General features: G+C 37.9%; 1 protein-coding gene across 2 annotated transcripts in view; it reads right to left on the reverse strand.

Moving 5' to 3' along the window:
- Positions 1–13,093, reverse strand: part of DENND6A (DENN domain containing 6A) — a 57,177-nt gene extending 44,084 nt beyond the window's left edge. For both annotated transcript variants that reach the window (XM_054595685.1, XM_054595684.1), the window contains exons 1-3: positions 12,732–13,093; positions 1,155–1,193; positions 1,007–1,049 (exon numbers count right to left, since the gene is read on the reverse strand). In XM_054595685.1, the coding sequence (XP_054451660.1) occupies positions 1,007–1,049; positions 1,155–1,193; positions 12,732–12,971 (322 nt within the window). In that variant the 5' untranslated portion in view covers positions 12,972–13,093. The remainder of the gene's footprint in view (positions 1–1,006; positions 1,050–1,154; positions 1,194–12,731) is intronic.
- Between the last annotated feature and the right edge of the window lie 449 nt (positions 13,094–13,542).

The following is a 13,542-nucleotide window of genomic DNA, read 5'->3' on the forward strand; positions in this document are numbered from 1 at the left end:
TATGATCTGGGAGAAGAGAGTGTACAGTAGATTCTACTGGAACTCCAATCACATAATCAGCTTATCCTGCAATTCATACAACTCAGCTTATACTGAGCCCTGGAAGTCCAATCCACCACTCACTACACTCAAAACTGCATGTGTGGACTCTGTAGGCAAAACACATTAAAAGATTCCAATAATTCCAGGTCAGAACAAGTGCCCTACTGGGATCTTTTTATTTTATTTTACTTTATTTTTTTACCACAATAGCCTCTTTTTTTTTTTTACATATTTCATGAAAGTAAGTTCCAAACATATTAGAAGCAACCTCAAAAGGAAAGAAAACTGAGCTGTCTTTGCTTCACAGGCTTTTAACTCCTGTGTGTGATCATAGAGGTTGAATGCTCTGTTCACCATGCACCTGAAAAGCTGTTTTAAAAGTGAAACACAAGAGGTAGCCTGAACAGTTTCAACAATTAGGATCACACAAAGGGAGAGTTTGAAAGAGACCAGCAAAACCAAGTCTAAAATACTCATATCAAAACACAATAGGTTTTCTAGGTACCTATTCCAAGTACTTTCCACATATTAGCTCAAATACATTATTGAAAAGAACTTATGGTAATGCTTTATAACCAGGCTCACCCTGTTGGTTTCTTTTTAAACTCACTGCTTTTACAGAGTTCTTGGGATGCTCTCAAATCCTAAACAAAAGTAAACTATCTTACTACAAATACTCAAACATACCAATGTCACTGATTTTCAGTCTCTTCACTATTTCAATAGTGTATTGCTCCTTGATGTTTTATTGCATTACAACATAATTATTTTAAAAGTTGAACCAACTATAATCAACAAGACATGACTAGGCATTATGAAACTAGAAAATCTAAATCACTGGCATGTTAGTCTGAAACTGACTTTGCATACTAATATGCTGTTTTAGTCAATTTTCATATATTAACTGTATAATCCATATTCTTAGTATAAAATTCAACAGAAACACCACATGAAAAATAGTTACCTGAATTTGAATCTGGAAAAGACAAATAGCAAATATTGGTTTTCTGAAAAAGAAAACAAAAGCTATATATGTTGATACACACACACACCAAAAAAAAAAACACAAACAAATATAACAGTAGACTATACAGAGCAATATTTTTACTTACTTCTCTATCAGTAAGTTTGGAATGTTGAGGATAAATTACCTAGAAGAAAAAGAGTTAAATTTTGTTAGACAAATATATTGAGTATATATTATAAACATTAGTTAAGTATTTCTAAAATATTAGTTGTCTATGGTCAAATAGTTTCAAGAAATAGTTCACAAACTTTAACAATGAAACATGAGAAGCTGAGGGAATTGAGTAGGATTTACATTAGGCCAAAAAAAACCCCTTTTTGATTCAATGTTATCGCTAAAAGATTGGTAAGATCTTGAGTTATCAAGAATAATTTACCAACTGAATTACCAGAAACTCAAAGCTTATTGAGTCTTTTCTTTGGTAGCCTAAAATCTAAAGAGAAATTTATCTATCAACTGGTATCTATTTCAAGCAGTAATAGTTTTATTGAGTTCAAAAAGTAGTATAAATTACTAATTTTAAAAATGAAGAAAAATTAATTATCTGCTGTTTAAGAAATTTCAAAGGCCATCTCCCACCATACAGCCTATCCCAATTCCCTCCAATTCCTTTAATAATTCCACTTCTCGAGGCAGGTTGGTTTAGTGTCTATAGTAACCACAAGCCACATTGAGGGAAATTTCTCCCCTACAGCCCAAGAAAAGAAAGGCAGACTAGGTCAGAAAGCTAGGAACAAGCACTAGTAAACACCAGATCCAAGGGCACCCAATCATAAACCAATCAACTGCCTGGATGTGGCTGCATATAAAAATACTGCTCAAAAGAATACCAATGCTTAAGTGGACCACCCAGATTCTCTTTGGAATGTAAAGAAGAGATGGGATTAGGAGCAGCAGGTTAGCTAGAGGCTGAAAACAAAAAGGAGAGAAAAACAACACACATTATGTTAATTATTTATGCATAATTATAATTTAGTAGCTAAATTATGTGAATGTTGGGTTGCTAATGGGAGATCCATGACTTCCTACTTTTGGAAGAATCCATGAGTTTTTCCAGTCCCTAGGGCTGCCTGAGAGCCTGAAAATCTTCCCTTTCCAGAAATAACATACAGTAATATGTTATAAACTGTATTAAAGTGGTTTCACATATTTATTCCATTTATTTAGTTCTTACAATAACAGACAAGGCTAGTAGTGGTATCCCCACTTCATATGTAAGAAAACTAAGGTGAGAAAAAGGTTGGGAGAATTAATACTTAATGAGCATCTTCTGGAGTTTTTAATTTTCATAACCCTTTCAATTTTCCCCATCTTTACCAAAGAGGGAATGAATTCACAGTAGTTAAATAACTCTCCCAAAACTTGTCTAATAAATGCCAGAGCTAGGACTTGAATTTAGGTCTGATTCCAAAGTATATAAGCCACCATTCTTCACTGACTCTATAGTAGTGATCATTAACAAGCAATCACAGCCATATATATCCAGGTGTATGGGGAGGGTCCACAGAGCTAATATGTTACATGAAAACCACCCACCATTCTTGAAATAGAGAATGACACCAAAGCATATTCTCTCTACCTGCCCTGCTTTGTATCCCATGTTCTGACCAACCTGACTTAACCTCTGTCTCCACAACTCATGAAGGCAAGAACCTGGTCTCTTGTTCACCACTCTATCTTGACACCTAGAGCAGTCTCTGGTACATAGTAGACACTAAAAAATATTTCTTCAACCAGTGAATATACCCACAAATTAAGTCCACTCAACAATCAGTATTTAATACATAATTCTTCTTTATGTGTAGATATATCTCCTTTGAGACCCTTTTACCTTGTTCCGTTAAAGCAGAAATGGCAAGTTTATAACCTATTTAGCTATATGAGTATTTTATGAAAATCTCATTACATCTAACTCACACTGGAGTTTCCTCGTCTAAAACATTGGCAAGTTTGGTGGCCTGTACCAAGCCTAATCTTAGGCTCTAAAATAAGTTTTATGTAAGTGCCCTTCAGACTTTTATTTCTTGTGATTAAAATATCTACTCAAAAGCAAATACACAATGTTTCATTTCTTTTTCTTTTACATAATCATAGTGGTTCCTTTTGGACTTTGGTTTCGTATGGTTTAAAATACTAGCAGGACAATACAGAAAAAATGTTGGTGTATTTTACCTATATGAGTACCCTTAAATATACATAACACATGTGTATATGTATGTGTGTGTATTTAATAAGTTTATATATGTTATATATATTTAAGTAAGTCAGAAGGATATAAGAACTACGTAACCTATCAAGTCTGCCTTTTAAAAATTGTACTAATCTGTCAAACAGAATTCTCGAATCTCATTTTAATGTACTCTGTTCAGACTCCAGTGTTTTATTCTGGACTGGCTATAATATTTTTAAAAACAGTGTATTATTATATGCCATAACCATCCAAATGTTCACTCTATAATTAAGATCAGAAAAATCCACACATTTTTAAAACTTCAATTAAACCCCCATCTAAAAATAACAAAAGAAAATTAACCATTGCCAAGTATCTTGAACTGTACAAATTGTAACAGTTACTACAATTATTTTCTATGTATATACCTTATTTCATGGGGAAAAAAGTTTAAATATAAGTTTGGGGAAATCACTGTTAGTTAGCTCCGGATACCTGAATGGAACTAATCAACTGTGGATTGGCCCCAGTATCTGGAGATGCCTCTCTGCTTGAAGTTTTCTCTCGCCACAGCTCAAGTCCTGGCATCTCTGCCCCCAGGCCACTGGCATTCCTGGGAGGCATTAAAGGGGGACACAGAGCATCAGCTAATGTCACCCTGGCTGTTACCTAAGATAACATCTCCTATGTCATAACAAATGAGATAGATAGAGGTGGCCAGGTATTAAGTCAAGAAAAAAAGTAAGTTTTATTTGATATAATCATCTAGGCCTAAAAAATGACACAGCATATATATTTCACATTATGATAGAATAGGAAAAAATATGCCCCAGCAAAATATTAATATATATACTAAAAAACAGTATTATAAAATGTTTTAAATGGGGCTATTCTCTTTAAAGTATGTCTATCTGCCACTTGCCCTGCATACTCTAACATTCACACCATAGTGGGGGAATAAGCATGGTCCCAGGAAAAGGAAAATTAGTAATAACAGCTTACTGCTAGTATCACTTGGACATGGGAAAAGTTCATACCTACATGCACCCCTGTTGTATATAAATGGGTGCCTGACTATTGCTGTGTGCCTGAGTATCTGTCTTTATCGCACAGCCCAGCTAACATCTCAGGTTTGGAAAAGATTATTATTTCCCCAGAAACGCTTGCCTTATTTCCTTCATAAACATTAACTCATATACAAACATCATCATAACCTTAAAGAGAGGATGCATTTTATCACATGTGGCATTCTTTCCAATACTGTATAACCTCAGACTAATCATCAGGACATTCCAGAAGAACTCAATTTCAGGGACATCCTACAAAATACCTGACTAGTACTATTCCAAAATATAAAGGTCATGAAATATAAGATTAAGGACTTCCATAGACAGGTCAGGACTATGGAGACATTGACACCTATATGCCATGTAGAAACCTGGATTGAATCCTGAAACAAGAAAAGGGCACTAGAAAAATTGGTGAAATCCGAATAAACTCTGTTGTTATATTCTTAGTTATGATTACTGTACTATGTTTATGTAAAATGTTAATTTCAGAGTAAGCGGGATGAATTAATTTTGTAGTAACTCTATGTAAATCTAAATTATCTCAAAATAAGGTTTAAAAAAAGTAATACCTCTACTGCATATCCCACACAAAAAGTAACCCAAAGTGAATCAAAGACCTAAGTGTAAGAGCTAAAACTATATCTTAGAGGAAAGCATAGGAATAAATCTTTATGACTGTGGATTAAGCAATGGTTTCTTAGGTATGGTATCAAAAGCACAAGCAACCGAAGAAAACATAAATAAACTAGACTTCATCAAAATGTAAAACTTTTGTGCTTCAAAGAACACTACCCAGAAAGTGAAGACATCCCACAGAGAGAAAACATATATCTGATAAGGGCCTAGTATACAGAAAATATAAATAACACATTTCAATAATAAAAAGTCAAATAACCCCATTTTTAAATGGGCAAAGGATTTGATTAGACATTTCTCAAAACTATATATATAAATAAATGTTAAATTAAACACATGAAAAGACACTCATCATCATTAGTCATTAGTAGTGCAACTAAAATTGTAAGATACCACTTCATACCCACTAGAAGGCTGTAATCAAAAGGACAATGCTGGCCTGGTAGCCCAGTTGGCTTGGGCATCGTTCCATACAACAAAAGGTTGTAGATTTGATTCCCTAGTTAGGGTGTGTACTGGAGGCAACCAATGGATAGTTCTCTCTCACTTCAATGTTTCTCCCCCCGACCCCCACCTTTACCCCCTCTCTAAATCAATGAACATATCCTTGGATGAGGATTTTTTTTTTAATTTTTATAAAGAGCAGACAATAACCAGTGTTGGCAAGATATGGAGAAATTAAAACCTTTATATATTGCTGATGGAAATGTAAAATGCACCCATACTGGAAAACAGTTTAGTAAATAGACCCAGCAATTTCACTCCTAGGTATATAAACAGGAGAAGTGAAACATGTTCATACAAAAACTTATAAACAAATGTTCGTAACAGCATTATTCATGATAGCCAAAAAGAGGAAAGAATCCTTATTTCCATCAAATGATGAACAGATAAACAAAATGTGATACAGTGCATCCATGTAATGCTATAAAATTCAACCATAAAAATGAATAAAGGACTAATACATACAACATGAATGAACCTTGAAAATATTATACAAAGTGAAAGAAGCTAGACACAAAAGGCCACACACAGCATGATTCCATTCACATGAAATATACAGAATAATAGAGTACATGGAGACAAAAAGTGAATTTAGTGGCTGGCGTGGGGGAGGGGGGAGTTGGGAGTGGGGAGGAAATGGGTCATAACTGAAAGGGGATAAGGGAAATTTCGGGGCAGTGATAGTAGTCAGTTTTTTTATCCCTATGGTAGTGTCATGGCATGTTCACTTTATAAAAATTCAAACTACAGATTTAGGATTTGTGTACTTTTCTTTATGTATACTATACTTCAATAAAAAATATTTACTCATTTTAAAAAGTGGAAAAAATGGCCTGACACCACAGTAGTAAGACAGGCTGGGCCTCAGTCTATGATTTCAGCTCACTCAGAATCTGATATAAGCTCAATTATGCTACAGGAAAGCTTGATCAGTTTGAACATGAAATGGACAGTGAAGCATTTCTTCAAAAAACAGTAAAGTTTAGATATAATTGTCCATGTGTCACATAATGTATCACAGTAAATATAAAAACATAAATAAAGTACTTGTGAAAGGACTAACTGGACAGGAAAATGTCCCAGATTATGTCCGGGCTGGGATTATACAATTTCATAAAAGAATCAGAGATTAGTATCACCAAAGGCTTTGTAAAACTGGGAGCCTATGAAGCTCAGGACACTAAGGTTTTACTTATCAAATCAAAGAACTATGTCAAGCTACATGAAGTGCTACTAGTTCACAAGGAAATTGAAAAGCCATTATTAGTACCCTGAAAATCCTATCAAAACACTACTGTTAAATGGCTTACCTCCCCTGCTACATTGTAAACTCAATGAAGGGGGCAATGATCAAGGCTTTATCTCCAGAACATACTACTGCCTGGATATGGTAGGTGTCCAATAAATATCTGCTCAACAGATGGCTCAATGAGCAGTACGGTAACATACAATTACACATACATTTCAATTAAAAGAGTAAACTTGCTAATGATCAAGTACTGAAGCTACAGATCACCCAGTTTAAGAGTGAAAGACACACCCCTTCATACAACTGCCTTTATCCTTCTTAGAAAAATAAAAAGAAACTGCTAAAATAGAGAAAATTGGTGACTACTCCAGGCTCCACCCTACAAAAAGATAAGGGAGAAGAGGCAATGACTCAGAAAAACAAAAGCTGGAAAAAAAAGGAAGTCAATTCTGCTACCTGCTCTTTTAAAAACAGCATAAAAATTTATCTTCACCCCAAAGCAGAGATTTATCTTCAATTTGTTAAAAAAAAATGGGGGGAGGGGAATTAGTAACCTGTAAGAAATCTGACTCACACAGTATATTAATAAAATTGGCCCTGGCTGGTGTGGCTCAGTGGATTGAGCACCAGCCTAAGAACTGAAGGGTTGCTGGTTCGATTCCTAGTCAGGGCACATGCCTGGGTTGTGGGTTGGGTCCCCGGTAGGCGGCATGTAAGAAGAGCTCACACACTGATGTTTCTCTTTCTTTTTCCTTCCCTTTCCCTTTCTCTAAAAATGAATCAATAAAATCTTGTTTAAAAATTTAAGAAAATAAAATTGTCCTGCCTTGTACTGGTAATTTAACTGGCTTGAAATTTAGTAAGAAGTGCAATACAAACTATATGTACATACAAATAGGTTATGTTATAGATCATCTGCAAAATGAAATCTAATACTTGATTCCCAGGAAGTGATTTAAATACCTGCGATTCACATCCAAAGCTGTGTATTTTTTAAAAATCAATTTAAGGCAAGACAGGAGTTGAGGGAACAGCCAAGAACAGTCCCACACTGATTAATGAATGCGCAAGGACACCGACTATAAAAGAAACATATATTGGGCATGCATTAAATGACAGGCATTAATTTTTACATACATTACCTCATTTGGTACCTCCAACATCCTCACAATATTATCTTCCCACTTTATATTTGAGGAAAACATAACTCAAAGAATTGAAGAAACTGGCCAAAATTCAGACAAGTAACAAACGTTCAAAACCCCAAAACTTGGGCACTTTTCACTAGACTGAAATTCTGTCCAGAAACTGATAGGTCATAACCTTTAACAAGGGGAAAGCCACCAATGATGCCCTCAATTCTTACAAAATCAGAGGCCAGAGAGGTTCAGGAAGGCACCACAAATTACAGAAATGTCAACCCTTTATGACGTTGTGTGTTCACATGATTTAAAAACCTTCAAAAATGCAGAACATCTCTAAGATGTGCATGCAGACAGCCAATAAATCTGTCTACTGTGAAGAATAAAAAGGAAACTACTAAATATCAAAATTAACAAAAATGGTAAAATAAATTAGAGCCCATAAAAGTGTATTTATGAAGACTCTTTAATTATCTGGCAAATTGTTTATGAGAATGTTTATCACCAAAAGCAGACTCTTAGAGTAGTCCTGTTTGGCAGTCTACTGCCCAGCCCATGCTTTGGAAGTGTCCCCTTCCTCCTTCTGCAAGGGTGAGCCTAAGTAGCCACTACTTTTACTGGGACCCTATCTCCTGAATAAAACAGAGCACCTGACCCATGCTGAGCCAATCAGATACTCCAGTATTTGAATTACACTTCAGTCTGATTACAGAATACAAAAGTAGAGTAACTCAAATCAGTACCACAGGGGAACTCAAAGTCAAGTAAACTGGGGGAGCTGAAACTGAGATGCTTGTAGAGGAAACCACCCTTAGCATGAAGAATGGAACAGACTCGGAAAGAGAAGCAGAGACAAAAGACCACACAGCTCTAGAGACAAAGGCAAAAAAGCCTTTGGTGCTTTCCAAGTCCCATGAGGTTCATTCCTGTTTCCTACATCTGTGTTCCAAGAGACCCCTCACAATCAATCTCTTTCTACTTAAATTTATTTGAGAGGGTTTCTGTTCCTAACAATCAAATTAATCCTTGACAGATATGAAATTATACAAAGAAAAAAAGAATTAACAAAAAAGCCAAATATTAATAGTTGTTTCTTAGTATAATTATGAGTGATGTTTTCTAGTGTTTATAATTTTCTTTCTTGCCAAGTTTTCAACCATGAGCATATTATTACTCAAACAGGAAGAAAAAAACTTGAATAAATGAGGTAATTCTGCATTTAGATAATTAAGATTTTACTAAATAATCAGGTAACTTCAGATCTGAAAGTAACACAGACTATATAAAATCCAGAAAATTTCAAACCTGTTCCAGGGGACACTTGGATTCTCTGATGATGCCTCAGGGCCACCAAAGGGGGAAAAAGAAGCTAAGCACACCTCCCGCAGTCTACACCTTTTGCAGGCTCTTCTAGCTCAAAAGTCACCCTCCCTGTAACTGTCTCCTTCACTCAGGACAGCTTCCGGCCTCCCACCGCCCCGCCCCGTCCCGTCCCGTCCAGTCCCGCCTCGCCCACGAAGGTTTCATGCAACAGGGACAAATCCCCCAGCCACCCAGATCTTACAGCTGATTGTATCAGAGTGAGATACTGCCCCAAACCAGGCCTGAGTACCTTCCTCTGGTGTTTGGAATGAGACTGACATTTACACTCCACTTATGAGGCTGAAAGGGGCAACGTTACCACCATAAAGATGACCACGATAAAGCAGAGAAGTCAATCTGCAGGCAGCATGAAGCATGAACAAAATCCATAAAACAAAGGCACAAACAAGGGGCTTCCCTGTTCTGGATTTTAGCCATTTTCTGAAACTCCACTAGGTTTGTATCTTGGATATCTTAAAACACCTCTGTGGCCTGTAGCTTAGTTTCTGTTGTTTACAACCAAATATTCACAAAAAAGCTCCATTTTCAACCAGATTAGCCATTGAGATACCACATTAGCTTTGTACTTAACACAGGGGAAAACCATCCCCCTACTTAAAAAAAAAAAAAAGTATTGACTTAAGTAACTCAACTTCATTTTACAAGTGTGAAAACTGAAGTCCAAAGCCTCATCTTCACAAAGCAAAAGTTAGGGGTTCTCCCAGTTGAAAATGAAAAAGGGAATCTCAATGCTTCCCAAATACAGACTCACATAGGTCTTACAGGGACCCAGGCACTGTTCCAAATGCTTCACAAACATTAACTTAATCTAATTCCCACAACAATGCCAAGACACCTGTACTGTTATCCTGTTACAGAGGAGGAGCATGAGGCTGACAAGCAAAGTAATGTATCCGAAGTTACAGAGATTCAAACCGAGGCAGTCCAGCTCTAGAGTTCCTGATTAACATTCTATACTGTCACTTTAGTAGGGGTTTAAACTTATATAAGTGGCACTGTTTATTCATTTGTTTAAAATCTGCAAATGCTCTTTTCTGTCATGGCAGAACAGATTCTCAAGTCTTTCTCAAGCCTAAGATTCAATGACTTTTTAATAACACAGGTGGATTCTAGGATATTATTGTCAAAACTTAGTTTTTAATCTGATCTTTAATTAATTTCCTTTTTCAATCCCAATGGTTGTGCATTATAGGAAGTACTGCTGGACTACTATAAGTCACTTCCCCAACACAATTCTACACTCACCTTCTTGTCCCATTACAGCCACCTTTACTGTCCATTTTTGGCCTGAATATAGCTGTAATACAAAGATAAATACTATATATTTTTCAACTATTGTGTCACATTAATTTTTTTTTCTTTTTTAAATTATACTTATTGGAGTTAACACTGGTTAATAGGACCACATAAGTTTCAAGTTTCCCTTTATTTTAAAAGTGACAAAATGCAATATTCTACATCTCTCAGGAAAACAAAACAAAATTAAGTAGTGTTGCATCCCACTTAATGTGTTTGTCTTTGGATCCTTCATTAGGGAATCTTCCCCACTCTCATCCTACATCTTCTAAAATCACTGATTCTTAATCTAGGGACAATGGACAATAAAGTCTATACATAACCCCCCAGATAGTACATGGAAGCAAATATGTATTTTTTTATTAGTGAGCATTTTCCTAATAGAGAGTTCATGAAGTTCATCATATATGTTTTTTTAAGTTTTGGTATGCAAATTATGAACTACTGACCTAAAGAAAACTCTGTACAGTTAGCACATGCCATGGAAAATGAAATTCAAAGTAAGACCTTTAATGATCGTTTTTGTAGCACCACAATTATGCTAAGTATTGGTTTATTTGGTCAGAAAAACATATTCATGTTATCAAAAGTGTGTCAAATAATGAGAGCCCAAAAAGATTTTCTTTAGCTATATAAAAATGCAATCAGCCCTGGCTGGTGTGGCTCAGTGGATTGAGTATCAGCCTGTGAACCAAAGGGTTGTTGGTTCGATCCCATTCAAGGCACATCCTTGGGTTGTGGGTCAGGTCCCCAGTAGGTGGTGCATGAGAGGCAACCACACATTGATGTTTTTCTCCCAGTTTCCCCCTCCCTGACCCTCTGTATAAAAATAAATAAAAATCTTTTAAAAAATAATAAAATATCTAAAAAAATGCAATCAACTACAACCCAACCTATTGCTTTCTGGTTAAATTGTATTTTGCTATACGTATAACTTGAGGCTAACATGTCAATGTAATCGATAGATGGTTTATAAGCCTCTTCTTCAAATTCTTTGGGATCCATTATTTCTATCTCAATAAGATAAATAATTATTCCTGTATTCATTCATTCTATCAGCAAGTATTTACTGAACACCACTATGTGCCAAGCACTGCATTTGTCCCTCTGTGCTACTGTGATTAATTATTGGTTCTCCCCTAAACTGTCGTCTCAATCTGCAAATATAGTTTAAAGCACATCGTTCCTATCTGTAGGCCCAGCAACCAGCATAATGCCTAGATCTTCTTGGAAACAGTGTATGGAGCTGCATAATGATAAAACAGAGAAGACAAGCTAAATGTAAAAGCAGTGTCTCCACATTAAGAAAGACCTCCCTGGGCAATTTTGGTAGCCAACTCATGTCACTGAAATAAGAATGAAATTGTTCATTAAAATGTCATCACAACCCCCCAAAAATCTTTGAAACGTACATCCTTCTGATCACGTTTTTCTTGGACATATAAAGACAAGCAATCTTTTATCCTACAAAAGGTACCCTACACAATGTCATGAACTGGTAAAATTCAAAGGCCTTTCAATAGGCGCCATAAAAATGGAAAATTTGACAGATTCACAAACGACTTTCCCTGTATCCACCTTGATACTAACTTTCAGGCCAAACGTTTCAGAAGCAACAGCAAGAAATAACAGAAATGAGGAACAAGAGGAGGAAAAGGAGAAAAGACATGCTGAGATAAGCATTTCGGCTCAAGCTCAATGGAATGCTCTAAGTCAAGAGTTACCACTGTGAATGACCAAAACAATTCTGAGTCTAAAAAAAGTTTGTTGTGAGAGGCTGGGCTGTTATATTTTACCATATGCCAGGGGCATTGTTTGCTTCCTGAAAGAGTGCCAAACATCCTGCCAGCAGCCTCCTCCGGGTGCCGCTAACCACTTATGTATTCTTGTAACACCGGATTTAAAAAAAATATATATATATACACACACGCACGCACGCACGCGCGCACACACACACACACACACACACACACACACAACAAGCATTTAGGAAGGGCCCTGAGAGAACTTTTCACCCCTAGCCGCAGCCCAGGATCCTCCCACGGGAATTGCTAATGGACCACAGTCCGGCCCGATGGGCGGAGGGGCGGCCAGCCACGCCCGGATGCGCGGCGGCCAGGGTCCAGACCGGCTGGCCCGCCCCTCTGCTGGAGCGGAGCCGGCGCGGAGGACTGGGACACGGTGGAGGGACGGCGTTGCAGCTGGGCCTCACCTCCACGGCTTGGCCCAGCTCCAGGTCGAAGCCCACCACACACACGCAGTGCAGCCAGGCCGAGAAGCCATCCCAACGCAGCAGGCCCGGGCCACGGCCGTCCTCTTCTTCATCTTCCTCCGGCGTGGCTCCAGTCGCCACCAAGGGCGGCGCCTCGCGATCCTCCGCCGCCGCCTCCGCCGCCTCCGCCAGCGGCCCGCGGGAGCACGGCCCCGAGCCTGCCAGATCCCGCAAAGCCATCCGCCGGCTACTTGCTGTTCGTACCCCTTTGCTGTTCGCGCCCCCTCAACCGCGGTCCCGGCCACAGAGCGCTCGGCTCTGCGCAGGCGCAGCCACCGCTGCCGCAGCCCCGGAGGCCGGGCTCCGCCGAGGCGGGGCCGAGGCCCACGTGACCCTACGAGCCCAGCTCGGCTAGGTTCCTCCCCACCTCCACTTGGACGTGGGACGTCCTGCTGGCACTAGACGAGGGTGCGTCCGCCGCTGGCCGCCTTGTCTTAAAGCCTTCAAGACTGCACTGGTGCTTTATGAATCCTGGCACCTTCCTTCTCAATCCACCAATCAAGGAGTGAATGATTTTTTGGAATGACAGGGTTAATAATTATAAGATATTATTAAATTAAAACATAATGGTAATGGTGGCAAACATTGAACACTTACTATGCCACCTGATTTGAAAAGCAAATACTTTAAAAATATTACCTCTCTGAATCTTCACATCATGGCTAGTAGGTAGACCCCATTATTTTTTAATCATCACCTGATGCTTTGTTTTTCTTGACTTTAGCAAAAATTTTTGATATGCTTATTGACT

Source organism: Pteronotus mesoamericanus, unplaced genomic scaffold (assembly GCF_021234165.1).
Source record: "Pteronotus mesoamericanus isolate MK-2021 breed Mesoamerican mustached bat unplaced genomic scaffold, CSHL_Meso_final scaffold_54, whole genome shotgun sequence".
Lineage (NCBI taxonomy): Eukaryota > Metazoa > Chordata > Mammalia > Chiroptera > Mormoopidae > Pteronotus > Pteronotus mesoamericanus.